This window comes from Acomys russatus, chromosome 29 (genome assembly GCF_903995435.1).
Source record: "Acomys russatus chromosome 29, mAcoRus1.1, whole genome shotgun sequence".
NCBI classification, from domain to species: domain Eukaryota; kingdom Metazoa; phylum Chordata; class Mammalia; order Rodentia; family Muridae; genus Acomys; species Acomys russatus.
This window is the reverse complement of record NC_067165.1, coordinates 3,240,529-3,260,396: the sequence shown is the minus strand read 5'-3', so window position 1 is coordinate 3,260,396 and position 19,868 is coordinate 3,240,529. Positions and strand designations below refer to the sequence as shown.

The 19,868-nt window shown below is 44.7% G+C and overlaps 1 protein-coding gene across 3 annotated transcripts in view; it reads right to left on the bottom strand.

Annotated features, from left to right (window-relative positions):
- Positions 1-4,491: 4,491 nt before the first annotated feature.
- Dab1 (DAB adaptor protein 1) overlaps positions 4,492-19,868 on the bottom strand; it is a 270,742-nt gene continuing 255,365 nt past the window's right edge. For 2 of the 3 annotated variants that reach the window (XM_051170934.1, XM_051170932.1), the window contains 4 exons: positions 15,707-16,255; positions 13,720-13,847; positions 13,287-13,385; positions 4,492-4,735 (listed from right to left, as the gene is read on the bottom strand). In XM_051170934.1, coding sequence (XP_051026891.1) covers positions 13,302-13,385; positions 13,720-13,847; positions 15,707-16,255 — 761 coding nt within the window. In that variant the 3' untranslated portion in view covers positions 4,492-4,735; positions 13,287-13,301. The remainder of the gene's footprint in view (positions 4,736-13,286; positions 13,386-13,719; positions 13,848-15,706; positions 16,256-19,868) is intronic. The other variant, XM_051170931.1, reaches the window with a different exon arrangement.

Here is a 19,868-nt window from a genome sequence, read left to right as displayed (position 1 = left end):
TCACAGTTAAATAGGGCACCTTTTAATTTGTCACTTCTTAAAGATTCACTTAGGCTGGCAAAGAAAATCCCCAGGGCTTGGTTTCAGCTCAATTTGAACTAGCTGGGCAGAAAAGTTTACCCTCTACCCTTTGCGCATCCACCTCTTATGTGGTGCTAATTAAAGAAGCAAGTGTTTATTTAACAACTTCAGATAGGCACAATCTGTGGCCTCTTGTTTTGACTTTAACCCAGAGAAGTTTAGAAATCAAAAAGACTACCACAGCTCACCTAGAGGTGTGCAGTGAGCCCCAGAAGCCAGTGTTTTTTCAACACTCCCGTGGAAGGTTATTAAAACAGCCACTTCCAACTATTTTTAAACTAGAAATCAGCTTTTTAGCAGAGAGACTGGAAACTCAAACTCTTCAGGCTGTTCTTTTCCACAATGCAACAGTGGACTCCCCCGTGTCCGAGCTTCTGTGCCTGTGGCTGTGGCAACGGCGCGCACCCACGCTAGACTGCTTAGATCAGGAAGGGAAGCAACGCATGCGCACAAGACAGCCAGAACCCACTAGGAAGGACCAGTCGCTCAGAAGTGTGCATGCGTGGTTATCGCCAAGGGAAACTGCTGTACCATCTTGGAGTTCCTCCACTCAGGATTTAGTGTTTCTTCCCATATGGGAGCTGTTTCCCTGTCTGCTCCAAATTTCCTTTGCTGGAACCGAAGCCATTTCTCTCCTTTCCTCAAAATTGGTGATAACATCTGTTTAGTCCCTTCAGTGTAACAAGGCCAGATTGAAGGTTTGTGTTAACGCAGTCATTAACACAACCACTGTTAGACACAAGTGGGGTTTGGCATCTCAATCACCTAATTGAAATTTGGTTCATTATTGGATGTGTAAACTGATTCAGTTACAAAAAGAAACACACACACACACACACACACATTAATATGCAGATGGAATTTTGGGTTTTTTAAATATACATAAATTTCCCCTTTCTGCAGACTCAGATTTTCTCAAAATGCACATGTGTAAAATATATGAAAGAAACAAAATGCTTCCTTCTCGAAGACCGTTGAAGCCAATGACTTCAGAGAAAGGCAGGCCATCCCATGGCAGCCATCGCTCACCACAGTTTCCGGTCCACATGCAAGTATACTTGCCGATAGTGTGTAAGCTCCATACTACCTGTGGTTCAGACACCGCACCTGTCTCTTTCTAGCTGCTTTCCAAACTATTTTAGTTTCTGTCAGTATGAGTAAGCCAAAGCATCCCACTGGGGCCTGACACGAAGCATCAATGAAACTTGCTCTTTCCAGCTCAGAGCCAGGGAAACCGCGGTTGTTTTCTGTTCCTTTCCTAATACCTCCCCTGACAGGCTGCTGGGAATGTGTGGAAGAAAACCAGGCTAAGCCATTGTTCTCAAACATGTTTATTTGTAACCGTTTTACATGGTGTGTTACAGAAATTAATGGAAAATTTCTAAAAATTTTGCTGTTCTGTTGAATGCATTGTACATAAAGTTAAAAATAATGTGTCCATATATGTTAGCAAACTGTCATCTGAGGTAAAGTAGGTCTAGAAACGCACTGCAACAGTCATTTTCTCTTTCTCATCTTTATTAAAAAAATATGTGTCGGAACGCAGAAGTTGAAAGGAACCAAACCCACGGAGTAAACATTTTCTTAAAAGAAGGTGCCCGGTACATTCCGGGATGGGGATTCTGTAGACGCTGGGATGAGTACAAGTTATCAAAAAAGTCTTGTGATATGTAAAGATTGAAGAGCTATAGGGAATGGGACAGAATGACAGGTGGCATTTCCCTGGTTTCAAAATTTAAAGTGACAAATTTAGTGCTAATAGAAGATGAGGAAGGAAGTGTTGTACACATGAAAGTTTTCCATCAATCTAACCAGAACTGTGCAGATTCCCCATGCTCTTTTGGTATTGGTACCTTAGCTCCTGTTTGGACATGTCACTATATTCCTGGGATAGGGGTACCAAATGGTGTTTGAGGGAAAAACAGTATTTTGTCAATGAAAATGTAGATGGCAGTTTAAAAATTCGACTTTAATCTCCCTTATTTTAATGTGTCATCTGGGCATCTTCCTTAAGTTCAGATCCAGTTACATTTCAGTCATACTCAATGAAGGATGACAATCAGTTGGGCTGTCACCACCTCTACTACACTGACTGCAGATGGTACACCTGAAACAGCAATGTCAGTCAGAGTTCACTTTGCATCAATAGTAACCCAAATAATAGGGAAACGGTGTCACACTGTTGGACAAACTTGGCCATAGCGAGGGAGGGACATGGCAGCACCACTCATAGACTCGGCACCATGACACCATAGCCACCAAAGCTGTTTCCTGCAGCCACCACCTACACTTCGGAGAGGCAGGATGCTTTCAGGACAAATCACAGTCATTATATCTTCCCATTTCTCTTTGTCACGAGAGGGTCACCTCATCATAGCATGGGCAGATGCTTTGGGAGGAATCATGTCCTGACAGGCAGCATCGTCAGAGGGCGGTGGGCAACCCTTCTTGTTTCTCTAGTTCTTGGGACCTTCCACAGAAGGGTAATGTTTTCTAATGGACACATGGTTTACTTATCTGTTTGGAGAAATTATATTCTAGTGTAAAATCTAAAAGATAATTAGTTTGACATTGTATTGTGACGTTTGTGTGAGGAGTCATTTAAGATCATCTGCAAAATCATTTTAGTTCCCATTGATAAGAAGCCAAAGCATACCGGCCAATTTAAATCATATCAAGGTAAATCTGACTTTTCAAATTTTAAAATTTAATAAGGGTAATTACTCCCAGATCCTATTACACAACTCTTGAGGGTTTCCTTCTTAATGTTAAATCACTAAATCTAACATGTAACTGCATAGGAGCATCAGGAAAACACATTTGACCTGTATAACAATTCTCTATAGGGTAAAAATATATAGATTCTTTATGAAAGTTGTGTGCTAAACGTATGAACTGAACACTAGACCTTTGTCCCATATGTGTAAAATCAGGAAGTAAAATCCTTCTGTTTCATCTACAGTCAGTCCAGTGACTGATGGGAGAGTACGTGGGCGTGGGGAGGTGACCAACTCTGAACGTCAAACCTCTGAAGGTCAAACCTTTCAAAAGTGAGCTTCCTTTCTCTTTCTGAAGACTCCAAAAGAGCTGGCTGCGAAGCCCCGCCTCCTCCTGTTCACTAGCTGCTGATTGGCCCAGGATTCCCGCCTGTTTCCGAACTCTAGCTTCCTACCAGTCCCAGACAAACATCTGGAAAGCGAGCCCCATCCATCGTGTTCCTTGCACCTTACACTCCATCTGCTACCTTCTCTACAGTGTAATGGCATTATTAAAAAGCATCTTCATTGACATTTATATTTACAAAAAAAAAAAAAAAAAAAAAAAAAACTGTCGAGTTTTTTTTTTTTTTTCATTAGAACTCCTTAAAGCCATTTCCCTTAAATAGTTAAAGAGTTTAATGGTAAGGTTTTCCTTTTCAAGTTAGAAAATTTAAAAAAAAAATCCCATTTGATGTTTCTGGTGTACAAAAAGAGATAGAGATGAACCATTTGACCACAGACAGAATCAGTTTGTTACAGTGAATATTTATGTTACCATTAGAAAGTTGGTTCCTAAGATTCAAAACCACATTACCAGAATCGTACCAGAATTATTTGGCAAATGACTTTTCTTTGAAAATGGCGCATGGAGAAGACACTTGTCTGCATAGTATCACAGCAGCGAAGTATCAGAAAATAAAGACATTATTTTATTGTACTCAAGAGTTCAGAGCTTCTGAGGAAACCGGATGCATTTTCCATCTTTCTCATTGACGGGATTTGATGTCCTTTGCTACCCTCAGAACGAAGGTCTATCCAAAAGCTGTCTTTCTTCCACCAGGATGCAGGATAACTAAAGGGTTGTTTTGGCAACATTCTTGATCATAATGAATAACCAATCACTTATTTGCCTTGTGATTTCAAGATAATTCACTTCATCAGAGGCTTTCCCTCCCCCGTTTAGACTCCTCCGACCCATTTCTAAAAAAGTCAAAAGCAATACAAAAATTTGTACACTCATTAATTCTCAAACATGACAAAGAGAGGACAAGGGGAACAGGATGGCAGACCAGGCCCTGTGGAGAGATGCCACGCACATCGCCACAGCCAGAAGGCATATGGATGATGACACTGTGGTCACAAAGGATCCCTTGCTTTGGCCTAAAATGAGTTAGTGCCAATCTTGCCACAATTCTCTGGTGCCTGCCACTCCAAATCTGCGGTCTCTACAGTGGTCAACAGGTAGCCAAATGAAAGCACACAATAATGGGTTCCAATCGAGAGACATCTTAGACCCAGCTGAGAGAGATCAAAGTATTTGTTGGTTAAGCATCAGCTTGACTGGTGACTAACGTTGGGTTCTGATTTTTTTTTTTTTAAATACTTTTGTGGAGTGTTGTTGTATGTTTTGGTTTTTTGTTTTTTGTTTTTTGTTTTTGTTTTTTTTTTTTGTGCTGCCATAGGTATCTGCCACTGGTTGCCAAAAACCACTTTGTTCGCTCTTCAGTCAGTTTCACTGGGCAATTATGAGTTTCTCTGTGGGATGAGGTGAGGTGAGGATACAAGAGAGCCCGTTGCACTGCCGACTCCCATGCCAGTCTTGAAGCACCCACCATGAGCTCACGTTGATGCTATTTCTTAGGTCTGTTGATCTGCGCATAGAGAGGCTCTGGCTCCTGTGGACAGAGGCACATCAGTCAGGCCTGCCTTGCATGCACCATGTTTGTGAGATGGCTTTAGGAAGGAACACTTGGGAATAAAGACAGAAAGGTGACGGCTGATGATGAATGACCTTACGTTATTTCTTCACTGTCTCGTCACAGTGCCCATTAACACCCCTAAGAACCCATCCAGACTTTGGCGTGTATGTGTGTGTGTGTTTGTTGTTGTTGTGTATGTGTGTGATGTATGTGTGCATATGTGCGCAAGTTGTGGACACCAAGGTTTTGAGTGTCATTCTGCAAGCACGATCCACCTTGCTTTTGAGAGAGGGTTTCTCCTTGGCCTGGAACTCACCCAGTAGACCAGACTGGCTGGTCAGAGAGCCTCAGAGATCCACCTGTCTCTACCTTCCTAGCTCTGGAATTACAAGTGTGTGCCACCATGCTTCGGGTTTTATGTGGGTGCTGGGATCGAACTTATGTTTGTATGGCACAATTTACAGATTGAGCAGTTGTCTCAGTTCCTTGGACGGTTATCTTCTTGGTTTTGAAGCTGATTTCCCATTAGGGTAATAGCATGGCATAGTAGAGCAAGCTTGGTAAGTTCTGTGGTGTTGGCCAGACATTTCTCCTTTCTGAGCCTCAGTTTCTCCAACCTTGCCGCGGGACTAGTACTGTTTGGTCCTACAAAGTTCTTGAGAGAAGTAGAGAAAATTCACAGACAGTGTCTAGTGTAGCACCAGAGGAAAGGGGAGGAAAAGCGGGAAGAGGAGGTGGAGGAGGAGGAGGAGGAGGAGAGAGAGAGAGAGAGAGAGAGAGAGAGAGAGAGAGAGAGAGAGAAGTCAAGTGTTCCTCGCTACAGAACACTTAATTTATGAAGGACCTTCAAGTCTTACCTCATCTACCTAACAGCCCTGGAAGCAGCTCTTATTCCTTCCATTCTCATTTTGGAGACAAAAGACTTAAGGCCACGTGCAGAGAATAAGAGACTGTGGGATGCTCAGCTCTAAAATGGGGCATCTATATCACAGCCCCTCCTCCCAAAGCTCGGGGATCATCTCGGAAAAAGGGGCAGGAAGATCTCAGAGCCAGAGGTGGTGCGTGACTACAAGGAAGCAGTGTTTCCAAGACACAACAGGCAGTTGCACATATGAACTCACACCGGCTGTAGCAGGATACACAAGACTCGCGCAAGCTCAAGCCAGACAAAATACCAGCATGGAGCAGGGAGGTGGCATGAAGTCTCACCCCCTAACTGAGGAGCTGCTGGGAGAGAAGTGATGGCTGCTGGGAGAGACAGAGTCAGTGTTCTTCAAGGACACAGCCCAGGATGCAGCCCCTGAGAAGCTACCCAAGCTCCAGTCAATGGTTGCTGAGTGCACTCAGTAGGTTTTAAAACAAAACAAAACATGAAATTGGGAGGGGTAATGGTGAGGTGGGTGTGAGAGGAAGCAGAGAGGAGCAAATTGTGGAGGTGTGAACTTGATCAAAGCACGTCTTTATCTGTGTGCAAAATCTTCAACGAATAAAAACAAAACACTCAAAAACGTAGCTTGAGAGAAGTTGTACAGTCTCCGGGTCCTTGTGCTGCCTCTTCCATAGGATGTAGCACACTTTTCGCTGCTCCATGTTTTATACTGGGGATGGCCTAGAAGATAACGTCTGACCTATCATTTTATAGACGGGGCGGTGGGGGGTGGGGCTCTGCAGAACAGCAAAGAGCGCTTCCGGGTTTCCACAGTGTCACATGAGCAATCATGCCGGAGCCCAAACCAGGACTTCACAACCAGAGTTGGTGCATTCTCCTCCAGGACTGGCTGAGGCTACACACTCCCAGGAGAAGGAAAATGGCCACCCTGTATTACAGATGATACAGCAAAACAGCCTGCGCTCCCGCCTCTATGCGCCACCCATGGACTCCACCCTGCTGAAGGAAACAGACAACTCTGCAAATGCCATCTGTTGAAATGCCTTACGGCAGGAAGGGTCATGCCTTCCCTCCATGCCTACTGAGGGCCTATTGCCACTTCCCTTGACTTTTACATGTAGAAATGTTATATAGCAGGTCCTCACTGTAGGGAAAAAAGAAGGGTATCTTTGATATTTTGATGTCTTCAACACACTTCAGTTTGGTTTTATTCTCCTAAGGCTGAACTTGCATCAGGATGACCTGTTAAGTCTTAGTCTATTTCCTTCCAACACCTGAACCACTACCAATATCTGCTGTTAGACTAGATAGAAACTTTGGGTTCTCTCTCGCGTGCTCCCTCTCCCTCCCCCTTCTCTCCCTGCCCCCTTGTATGTGTGTGTGTGTGTGTGTGTGTGTGTGTGTGTGTGTGTGTGTGTGTGCACATGCATGTGTATGCATGTCTTCGAGGGATAAGGTGCACTCATTAAATAAGAATGGGGAATTTTGTTAAGGACAACAAACAAGAAAGAAACATTTCCCCTCACTCATTCGTTCACCTCAGTGTTTCCTGGGTGGGCTTCCTCCCTCACCCCATTCTTCTTTCTGGGTTCCCTAAGAAGTCAAGCTGCCTTGATCTCACCCTACAATTTGCTCTATTCCAATTTTGGAAACTAATTTATCCCACTGAGAATGACACCTAAAAACAGAAGACGACAGCAGGCTCAGACGGGGTAATTAATGCCGTGCTGCATTAACTTTCTGCAGCGGAGATAAATATTCACACAGCTCCTGCTTGCCAGAACCTAGCTTCAAATACCCATCACAACAGTGGTAACAACCGCAGTCAGCTCTCCATTACCCCCACTAATGAAGGGGAGCATTGGTGTGGAAAACCCCAAGCAGCAGATAATCCCAAAGTCTGACACGGTGATGTATCATATGTTTCGGCAAGAGCTTTACCTTTCTTGTTGCACAATCGTAAGGAGTCATTTGACCCAGAGATTTCTAACCTAGCTCTGGCAAGCTGCTTCCAGTATTCCAGAAAGTCTAACTTTCTATAGAGGTTGGCATAATTTAGGGACTCTGTCTTCTTGGTTGGCTGGGAACGAGGCTGGCCTGAACAGTCAGTTCTGGAAGCTGCCTGGTTGTGTGCACGGAGTAGGACCCAGCCACCCCTACTCATTACGTCTTGTCTTTGCTACTTTCTGTTCACAACGGCAGAGAAGCTACGTTGGTCTGTGCAGCCTGCATGGCGTACACAATACAGTCTCCTGACCTCTGGTCTACCTGGGGGCCATATTCTTGCATCCACCACTCAAATGGCTGAAGACCATGTTGAAACTTTCATGTCTACCCTGGTTGTACCTTTGACCTCCAGAGGTGCACCCTACTGGCTTTTGAGCACCTCAGGCTTACATGATCCCAAAGTATACTTGCATGCTTCCTGTTCAAGCTTGTTACCCAGTGCTTTACAAGACAGCAACTGGTATACCTTATTTCTGCATTCAGAATCTAGTTCATCTCTTTTTCTGCATTTCCCCATGTCCCTACAGCCTCATCTCCGGCCAACTTCATCTTTTGAAGACTTCCTAGCAATAAGTCTGGTTCTCCATCCTAGCAGACACTGCCTTTTGCCAGACCCTGGTGTTTTCTACCACTCTAATGGTTTTCCAGCTAGGAGCATCAAAGACTGTCACATTGTGAAGGTCTGAGGAAGTGGGACTGTTCACTTCAATAGCTTAGGCAAGACTCGCTTCTGACTTTTACATCCACCAAACAGGCAGATTTGAAGGAATGAACAAATACAGTATTTCTAAGGCTCTGCTGTTCAGGTCTGTTTTAAAAGGGAATAATGCTAAGGCTGGGGGTGTGTGATTGTAAGCCTTGAATCTGGAGGTTTAGGCAGAAGGACTGTGAGGTGAGCGACACCATTCAACAGTGATACTGATACCAAATACATGTATTTTCCTTTCCAGACTATTTCCCCCTCCCCCCTCCTTCTCTGCCTACCCCGTGTGTGTGATTGTGTTTGTGTGTCTTTATATGTATGTATGGGTCTGTGTGGATGTCAGAGATCAGTCTTGGGTGTGGTTCTTTCTGAGATGGGTCTAACCCTGGGACTTGGATCTCAGCGATTAGGCTGGTATCCTGCCGTCCAGCCCCAGGGACCCTTCTATCCTCACCTCTTAGCACTAGGATTGCCTAGCTCTCTATGTAGGTGCTGGCGACCAGGTCAAGCATTGTATCACTAAGTGATTTCCCCAAACCCTAAAGTACTCTCATATTCATATGCCTGGACAGGGCACTGCTGTATCTCTGCTTCTTCTCATTGTGAGGGGTGACATGCCAGCCTAAGGCCACTTGCTTTCCAGCCTCATTCAGACTGTGTCCCTCTGTGTTTTTCCCTTTCATTTATTAAAAGCAAGCAAGCAAGCAAGCAAACAAACAAAAAAACCCCAAACCAAACATTCACCCTCCCAAACCATTTGAAGCTCATCTTTCTTTCTCCCTGAACACTAGGAATCTATCAGGTAATACTTTATACGCCTTGGGTTCCCACTACAGAGATCAGTATTAAAAAAGTGACAGCGACTTATTATTTATGGCAGTATCTGTATCTATTGTTACAAAGGAAGGCAGACCAAATGATTCCCATTGTTACAGATGCCTTTTTGACTTGACAGCTGGGGACGTCTGATAGGCAGTTTATTTACTTAACCATTTAACCAAATAAATGTTTTCATTTTTCTTTCATCCCTTCAAAGGCTAACATTTTCGCCCTTAAAATTGCTCCAGCAACACATCAGTGAAGCACAAATTACCTGCCATTCCCACACTAGCCATTATAATATTATTTGGGTTCTTTTTATTCTTTGCCCCTGTTGACTCAGTCTATCAATGACATATGATTCTCCCAGATGGAAAGGTAAAGGGGGAGAAAGTGAAATAATTGAAGATATTTTCCTTTATTGCTAAAACAGAAGCATTTGGTATTGGCCTTGAAGCTTCTACCTGTGGGGATTGAGTCTGTTTGTTTTCTCTTATTCTGGAACTATACGGCTTTAACTTATCAACAGATGTCATCCTTGCTTACTCAGAACTGGGTGGCTATTTCTAATAAAAAACAGTGGGAGATAGTGGCTGCAAAAGTGATAAGAAAGATAGGGACTTTGCTTTCCAACTACATGACAGCAGAGGGGAAAATAAAACCACTGACACAACTATCTCTGCATGGAATCCTTTTTCCAAGTGTCTGCAAAAGCACTAAGAAATTACAGTCAGTAAATTTCCAGTTGGGTCTACGGGTGAAGGGGAAAGACAGAGAGATTACGTTTGGCTCTTGCTATTGTGACACTGATGGAGGGACACAAAGACTCACAGGAGTTCCCTCTGTGGGCTCAGTAGGGAATCTACCTGCAGGGTAGGCATTAACACCGCTGCCCAGCTTTTGAGAGGGAATTGTAAAATGGCCAGGGTGAATTCCTGCTTTATCAAAAATTATAATCTGGCTTTCCTTAATGCTGAGAGAGTCCTTATGGGACTTACATATGAATGCAAGATTGCTTTTTTTTTTTTTTCTGGGAGGTGGGTAGGTAGTGAGAGATGGCTCAAAGAGAAGTCATTCTGATTATGGGACAGAGTTTGTCATAGGAATGCTGGAAAGGCTTTACCTTCTTCCCTCTGCTTTAATCTTCTATAGGGCATATAAAAAATGATCTAAAACCAACAAGCATCAAGCAAAACCTCCTAGTCACTGACTTTACCCAACATGGGGATAGATGTATAAAATCTAAGACTATAGAGACCAACATATATTGAATTCATACCTTATTGGTTATGGTGATAAAGGTGGTGATGAGGGCAATAGTGATGGTGGGAGTTGCGATGCTGGTGGGTGTGCTGAGGAGGGTGGTAGTAAAGGCGGTGTTGGAGGTTAAAATAGTGGGCATAATGGTGGAATTACTGCAGTGATGGTAGTGGTGCTGATGCTGATATGTATCGCTAGTGATACGGTGAGGAAGAAAGTGGCAGTGATGGTGGAGGTGGTTGGTGATGGTGGTGGCAATTGTAATGATGTGGTGGCAGTGATGGGGGTGATAGCAGGGGCGGTGTGGCGGTGCTAGTGATGACAAGGTGATGGAGGTGGTAGTGGTGGTAGCTACCAGGTCTTCCATGTGCCACACACTGTACTGAGAACTCCATATACCTCACCTCATGGCTTCACCCAACTGTCTTGTAAGACGGCCATTATGTTTATCCCTATTTTTCAAACGAAGAAAATAAGATTAGAATCCTGATCAAGGTGACACAGTCAAGAAGGATGAATCCGGGTTTTGAATTCCGACAGTATTAACCCCCAAACCAGACTAAGTTTTAAGCGAAATTTGGATGGCCTGACTTTACGCCATAGATTGGACTTAGGGCATATTAGCTAATATCAAGGATAATATAGCCCTCTGACAGCAAATGAATCAACATTCAGAAAAGAAAGAGCATCTCTTGCCTGCGATTTCCCACTTTTATGTGGCTAAGATCTGAACTTAAGTAACAAGGCTGGAGCTCTTGACACAATACCACGTGGTGTCCATTTCCAACCCACCCATGGGCTGAGGAGCCAGATGGAGCAATCAAAGGCTGAATAAACGAAAGCCTTGTGAAACAGTTCAGCTGTGTAAGTGCCTCAAGCTGAAACAAGCTCATGAAGATGAGTTTGAGACGTTGAGCTGCCAATGGTGTAAGTCATCTTGGTTTCAACAGGTACATCAGTGCTAGGATGTTTGCTGCTGTCATGGTGAGTGGATCTCTTCACCTCTAGGTCGTTCATCGTTTTTTTTTAAAAGCAAGTGTGAAGTATAATATACACATGAGGTGAAAACTTCCTGGGAATCACCTAAAGGAACCTGCTTGTAATCCCTGACTTTTCTCACTCCCGACTGCGTCTTTAAGAGACCAGTTTCCAGTCTGGTTGTGAAAGATTGTCTTGTAAATGGGTATTGTGTTTTTTGTATAGTATGGTATAGTTTTACATTTTACTGCTATAAAATGTGACAAAATACATAATGTTATAAATTCTTTAATCCTAAAATGTATGAACAGAAGGTACTTTCCAAATTCTGTCTTAGCTTTCAATAACTGTCAAAAGAGCCAATGTGTGGGCTGCGAAGGACTCTGACACAGCCTTACGATCCAGTTCTAAGCAGGGAAAGCTGCTAGCCCTTTTAATGGCAATGGTGATACTGTTCAGGCCTAATGAGTTTGTGTTTGGACTTGCAGTTCTACATGTTTAAGAAAAGCCAGGAAAAGATCTGAAAATCAGACACATTTGTCAAAAGCTGGCCTTACAAGTCACGTCTGTGTAACAAGGTGTACGTACGCCTGTGTCCTGAGAAGGCGAGCTTCATCAGCTACGCTTTATTTTGATAGAGTCAGATGTATGGAAAGTTGAGTTACAAAAGCCACTTCTAGGAATGTAAGGGCGCCTCTCCCCAGTCAGCTGCAGGCAGAATCTGAAGTGATTGGGTGGCAAACCACAGACCGCAAACAGCACAGGTGCAAACAGCAGCACCTCCAGTGTGACAGTTACATGTCGTCTTTGGGCCTTGAATTCCACTGGCATGCTGGCAGGAGATACAGAACCCTTCCTGGGTAGACGGGAAGGACTCTGCGACCTTACATCTTGGGCAATCTTATTTCAAGCATGGCTTGTTTTTGTTTTATAGGCTGGCTTCTCAGTGTGCTTGATTGGTGACCTCTTTAGATGTGTGGCATGTAGGCAAATGCAGTGACATTTTGCTTAAAAGAGGAAAGCATCAGGACTTCGTTTCACTGAGAAATTATCATGTGTGTCTGTGTGTGTGTGCGCGCGTGTGTGACAGAGAAGAGACACACTGTGTGTGAGCAAGACTCAGAGGGAGAGAGAGAGAGAAAGAGAGAGAGAGAGAGAGAGAGTGACAGAGAGACAGAGAAAGAGACATACTATGTGTGAGCAAGACCCAGAGAGAGTGAGTGAGTGTGTGTGTGACAGAGAGACACGTCGTGTGTGAGCAAGACTCAGAGAGAGTATGTGTGTGTGTGTGATAGAGACAGAGAGACACAGTGTGTGTGAGTAAGACAGAGAGAGAGAGAGAGAGAGAGAGAGAGAGAGAGAGAGAGAGAGAGAGAGAGAGAATAATGTCCCTATCCCAGAAGGCCAATCTTTATAGAAACTAATCCACAGTAGGTAGTGTTGACTGGACCTCATCCTATCACTGTCACCAACTCAGAATGCCAGAAAGTATCATGAAGTAATAAAACTATTTGCCATGTTCCCTCCAGCCCTACCTTTTGGTGTATGTCAAAGGTCATTCATCCACGAGAAAAGGCAAAGTGCAAAACAGAGATGAGGCAGAGAGAGATTGTACAAACACTGGTACTTGGTGAGATGGCTCAGGCAAGGAGAGGGGGAAGAGTATAAATACTGGCAATATAGTAACAGGCATGAAAAATGGTGCAAGCACTAGGAACAGAGACACAGGGAGGTGCCATGGATCCTACAAATACAGCACAGGCAAGGAGACAGAGCGCAAACACTGGGGTGCGACATGACATCGAGGGTGAAAAGCAAGCAAGAGGGAAAACCTTGCAGGCGAAGGAGATAAAAAAAGGACAGATACCTACCCAGACCTGCGCTATCTAGCTACCGTCTTGTGGACTTATATTATCACCACTGGGCTCCCCAAATGGATCACTGGTGGAGGAGGCCTGTGATCCATCAGGCTAGAACACAAGAAGATGACACTTTTTTTTTTCTCTCTTCAACAACTGAAAACATAAGGCATCTAAGATTACATTCATGCGACATATGCAACCAGTTAGTTTACAGGAGCCTGAGACTTCTGCCAGAGGATGCCACCTCTCAGATGGGAGAGCTCCTAACAACTTAACTAGTGGTCAGTGTTTCCGGCTGATACACTGACCAAATGAGAAAGTCCCTTTAGTGGCCCATTAAACCTCAGCTCAGAGCTGAAATTCTCTTTTATGTTGCCGTCCTCGTACACTATGGGCAAATTTGAATTTTCAGGAAAAGTAGCGCTATCAGCTGGTCACTTACAGCCTCTTGCTCTTCACTCTTGCTGGGACTTTCAAAGCCTTCTTCGAAGATGTCATCTGTGGTCGGATCGCTGGCGTGGGATGCTGATGATTTGGATGGAGAGCTCTGCCTAGGTGCTGGGGTCGGAGCTACAGAGAGGCCATGCCAAAAGAGGAAATGTGGTAAGTACACAGAAGTATACACCACAACCTGTTATATCCCAGCGTCGTCATCTGTCATCAAAGGTCAACAGTGACACGCTGGCAAACCCTGCTCTCCAACACAGTTGTGGTGAAATGGCTTTTTGGGTGGCTTGTTTCAAACTCTGCAACCTTTCCTGATATCTGTATGTGCCAGGCATCCTGCTAGCATTCTAAGAGCATTCTAAGAAGCGTGTGGGTTGTGGCAAGATAGTTCCTGTCCTTGAAAAAACTTCCTTGTTTGTAGGCAGCCCATGGTTCAACGAAAATGAGACATGCGTATTTTAAGAGACTCTTGTTCACTTATGCATGACTGATATTTCTCTAGCATTTCATTTTTTATTCATTACTCTTCATGGAAACCCCATGGATTAGAATTAATAGAAATGCTTTGGCTATGTAGCACCCATGGCCTGAGTGCAAGGCCTTCATTTTCAGAACAACATTCTGAACCTGCTGAATGACATAATCTAATTGTATTCACGTTCGATTTTTTTTTTCTTTTCTTCCCCCCCTCTCACTTTTTTTTTTTTTTTTTTTTTGACAATTCATGGTACTGGCTATCCAGTGATCCGTTTCACCAGTGACAGTAATGAAACCACCAAAATCATTGTACCATGAGCCCTTTCTTTCCCCTTATCAATTGTCAAAGCACAAGCTGAGTCACTGGAACACTTTTTCCAATTGTGTCTGACAAGCACATGCGTCCTCAAGTGTGTCTGGATTCTGACTCAGCAGCAGGCTTCCTGGTTTGGGTGTTTGCCATGGGAAAGTAAGTGGAAGCAGCGTCCCCAAATGCTGGGGCCAAATGCTGCTCCTACAAGGGGCCCAGTTGCTCAGAGCAGCTACTTGCTTTGTGCTAAGACACAGCTTGTCATGTGAAGCCAGCACTAGAAACCTGGCCCAGAAGCCTGCAAAAAAACATACAACTGACAGAGATCACAACAACAAAGATCTGCCAATGTTGTACCGCCTTTAAATAACTGGCTTTTTAGCGAGCTAAAAACCTCGGGGCCCATGGAGGTAAAAATCACTGTTCCAATACACACAGGCAATAAGGAATAGACGGACCGCCATGTTCCCAGCCAGGGCTTTATGTCCACTCTCACTCACCTCGGTGTCCATCATGACCTCATGGCTGTAAACTCTGCCTTACATTTCTCCTGATCTTTATTTCTTTTCTAATTGTTAAGCCTTGCTTTTAAATTTTATCTATTTATTTATGGGGTGTGTGTCTGTGTGTGTGTGTGTGTGTGTGTGTGTGTGTGTGTGAATAACTTTTGGAAGTCGGTTCTCTCCTCCTGCCACATGGGTTCTGGAATTTGAACTCAGGTCTTCAGACTTAGTGGCAAGTACCCTCACCTTCAGAGTTCTTTCTGGTCTCTTGTGTTTTCTTAAAAAAAAAAAAAAATTACATTTGTCTTCATTTTAATAAACCATGCTAAAATTTGTGTGCCATAGGCTAACATATGCGTAAACATGTATTAGCATATTAACAAAGTCCTAGGAAGCAGGGTGACACAGGACAAATGTCAGGCATCTCTTTGTGTGCTATTGTCTGTGAACCTTACTGCCATTATCTGTCACACCCATCTAGTGCAACGTGGTACCCACGTTATGTAAAACGAGACCCAGAGGGTAAGGGGCTCATATATGTGCTATAACTGGTAGCCGGGTTGGTTGCTATGGGGACAGTTGTCAGTGATACAAACAAGCTTGAGATGCAGTGAGACTGACTCTGAGTCCAGTAACATAGTTACCAGCACTGTATGCATCAGGTGTCAGAACCCGGGTGTTAGGACACTCACGTGAGTTGGTGGACGGCGTGGTAGAAGTCACAGGGGTCAAATTCAGTTGGGAGATGTCAAAGTCATCACAGTCGTCTGTATCCTGTGCCACCCCGACTTTGTTGAAGTAACTGGAGAAGGCCTCTGAGGTACAGGTCAGGGAGGGCTGGTCAGGCTTGCGGGAGGGCACGGGTGGAGGCTGGGCCATCTGGAAATCCTTAAACATTTCCTTCCCCATTTTCTGCCTGGGCTTGTCACTCTGTGGACTTGACCTGGCAGAGTCATTCGTGCCTGGGATGGTTGCAAGGGGGGTGAGGGGACCTTGGAACATGGCAGCTGGTAAAGGCATAACAGTTTGTGTGGGCATGAAGGCGGCTGGCGGGAACTGCCCGGCCACGGTTGGCCAGGGTTGCTGGGTGGCAGGAAAGAGACCTGGCTGGCCCCACGCGATGGGCTGAGCTCCTGGCATCACCTGAGCGACGGGCGGCTGAGCACCCATGGCGATTTGCTGTTGAACGAGGGGCTGCTGGCCCCAGAAGGACGGGAGGACGGCGCCCATAGCGACATAACCTGGAATGGGAGAAAGGAGAGTCATCTATGGATTTAAGGGATTGACAGACACGTACTCCCCGTTTACAGAGTGTCAGACTGTGCTAGGACTTGGGATAGCCACAGGAGAAGGACCTGAGCCTCCTGACCTCGGGATGCTGACCTTCTGGAGGAGGCACCAGGCAGACCGCTCACAGGACAGGTCATAACTAGAGAGTGAGTCACAGTTTGAATTGGGGAATAATGGCATTTTTACCATCCCTTTATTTTCCCACATCTCAAAGTTCAGGAGCCAGAGTATCTCCGTAAAAGGGGCAGGAGGCCGGAAAGCAGCCTTGCCTGGATTCTCGCCCTGTCTTTACCTGGTGAACGGACAAGAGTCTCAATTGCTGAAGCTATCTGACAGCCAGTCTCCACTGCACAGCCAGGCATTGAGACCCAACTTTCATTAAGTTTCTCAGCAGGAAGGCAGCATGCGAAGGGAAACTCTGGCCATTAGAACTTCAGAGGCACAGGTGAAGAGCCAGGCCTCCACTTCCTCACTGTGTCACTTGGGAGCACTCCTTAGCATCAGTGGTGCTCCAGGCCCTTCGCTATAAAATGGGCAGAGGTTATCCTCTATTTCAGTGGGATGATCCGAAGGCTAATGCAGTTCTGTATTCAAGGAATGGGCTACTGCACCCGACACAGAGAGATCACCCAGCAAATGTTAGTTCCTCCTGTAACATGACTTGATAAAGGCTGGAAAGTACTTGGTATCTTGCTTACTACAGAGCAGGCAGCACAGAACTGTGGGGATGGGAACTATGGCACATTATTTCTGGATTATTACCTTTACAAGCTTAGAAAATAAAAATGGGAAGTTATTAATTCAATGAGGATACCTCATGCCATGGTAGTTTGGTATTACAAAAACACCAAGGTAGGCTCTCTCAAGTATCATCACAATAATTATTCTTTTCAGGTGAGATACAGATACTGTAATAGGGAGAGAAATGCTATTTGTTAAAACAGAACTCTCCAAAACAATGCTTTCTATTCCTTGCATCTGTACAGTGTGCCTTGCTTGGTCCACTGGTCCACATCTTCACAAAATCCCTGCATGTTAGATGCTCTCATGTCCATGGAAGGGATGAAGAAATGGATGCTCAGAGAGGAAGCGTAATTGCTTCGAGTCACACAGCTATTATAAGGTAGGGTCTGGACCCAAACTGAGGTGAGCCCATCTCTAATCAGAACCCTCTTCCTGTGTTACATGCTCTCACCAAGATGGCCAATACCTATTTCTGGTCTTTCAACAGTCACTGGGTCTGGGCTACCATGGCATGCGTCAGTGCACTGTGGGTCCACTGGAAATTCTTACAGGTTTTTGGTGGTCCTAATGCTTCTCAGGGGACACAGTGGTCACTTACACGGACACCTAAGCCTAAGAGACATGTGGCACTTCAGTCATGGCAGAGGGTGGAGAACCCAGCTTTGCCTAAAGAAGCATTTTCACAGCTGCCAGAATAAAAGTATGCAGTACAGTGAGCTCAGAACAAAATGGGAGAGGATTCAGGGTATTCTAGCAACATCCCAAAGGATGATTGGCAGGTGCTGTGCCAATGATAACATCATAGTTCATATCAGTGACTCTGTTGAGCCCACAGAAATAGTACCTTGTTCCAGTCTCATATTCAACTGCCCCTCAACAGACGGATGCAGGGTCAAGTTAACACTCCGTTTGGTCATTTATACACACCCTTACCATATTGTCCCAGGAAGAAGCTTTAGACAGAGCACAGGGACTTCTTGCTGGGGAGTCTAGCCAGTGTTAAAGGCTTTTAAACAATGAAACAGATGGCATCCTTGTAGACCCCTAAGTCCAATTTTACTGGGCATAACAGACACTGTTCCAAGCTTAGGTGTGCTCTCACTGCCTCATAGTTCACCTACCAATGCAGTGACTTGACCTACCAGTGCACTAAGTGACAGCTGGGCCACTTGTTCCTCTTGTTTTCTGATTTACTTTGACATAACTAAATTATTCTCAGAGGGAGTGCTGTTGCCCCCTAGGGGAGAAGAGAAAATTTGTAGATGTTTTAGTTGTTATGGTAACTGCAGGGAAGCCTGGGCTCTCATGCTATTTAAGGGGCCACAAAGATTTGTAGCAGATATCTATAATCTGCAAGGAAAGTGACTGATCCTGCCTCCTAATGACTGGGTGAGCCTAGATCGAATGGCTCAGGAATTTTGTTTAGTTTAGTTGTGTATTTTGTTGTTGTTGTTGTACAGAGTCAACACCTGTGGTTTCCCATGAATGTAACAAGTGTGTACACTCAAGGAAGAATGTATTATATTTGGAACATTCAAGAGGTTTTTTTTTTTTTTAAATGGTGGTCTCAGACAGAAACACATCTCATAACAGCTGGACTCAGCCTGTCTTTTTATCTGTAGCTTTTAGTGGTGACTCTGTTATCAGCTACAATCATCTCATTACTCACTATGCCCTACAGTATGGTCATGCCTAAGTATTTCTTTATTGAAATACATGCCTTTATTATAAATCACTTCTCATTTCAATTCCATACTATCAGTATGATATTATACTGATTAAAAAAGGTGTAGGAACATAATGAGTTCATACAACATTGCAGATAATTGTTATATATTAAAAGAATCTAGGCTTCACAAGTGGTTACTTACCCGGGGACCTTTCAGTGACCCTGGTGACTCTAATGCCTACTTCAATGAGTGAGCAGACACCGTCAGTTTCACACTGCTCTTCTAAAACACAGATATATCTGCTCTTTGAGGGTGGGGTTATAACCTAAGAAACCTACTGCAAACTTAAGCTATCGCAGGCTCTAACATACTGGAACAGCCTAGCTTGGCAGCCCAGTACACTGTGGAGTGACCTTTCCATCTGACTTCATGGTTGAATGGGAGCCACAGATCCCTGTGGCTGCCAGGCACCTAGAGAGAGCACCGTGCTGCATATTGTTATCCTGGGGGGTGGGGGGGAAATCAACATCACAGTGTGCTTTCTCCTGCATGCATATTTCCATCACACAAGCACAAAGAGAAATAATCCTAAGGAGTCTGTGTGGCACCTCATAGGTCTTGAGTACAAGGCTCGGAAGCATGGCTTGGCTCACGGGTACCCGGCTGGTGTGTGCATCCACAAGAATGGGTATCTTCATGTTTTTTCCAAGAGTGCAATGGAGCCTGAGATCCACAGGTAGACTCATCTCTGATTCTGCTGCTAATGGCAGCACTGCCTCCTCCTTATTTTCTCTTTTTTCCCCCATAGGGAGCTAACAGATGGGCTATGCACAATTTTTGGGAGAGAGCTATTAGCATGTCTCTCTGGCTTCAAGCCATCTGCTCCAGACCAAAGTATAATATTCAGAAGAGAAAAAGGCAGCATTGGGTAATTGGTACTGCGTTGGGGGAGTTTACAGATCTCGTTCGATTTTCCTGGTTGGGGGAGGGGAGGGTTGTGCCGTTCTCCCCAAGCCTGGGAGCTACTGCTTTTTAGCCACAGGCCATATGCATGCCTGAAGGGACATCTCAGCATGAGGACTAAGGCAGCACTGGTCTCAGAGAGCAGTTCCAGGGCAGCCACTGCAGCTACCTAGCAACTTGTTAGCCG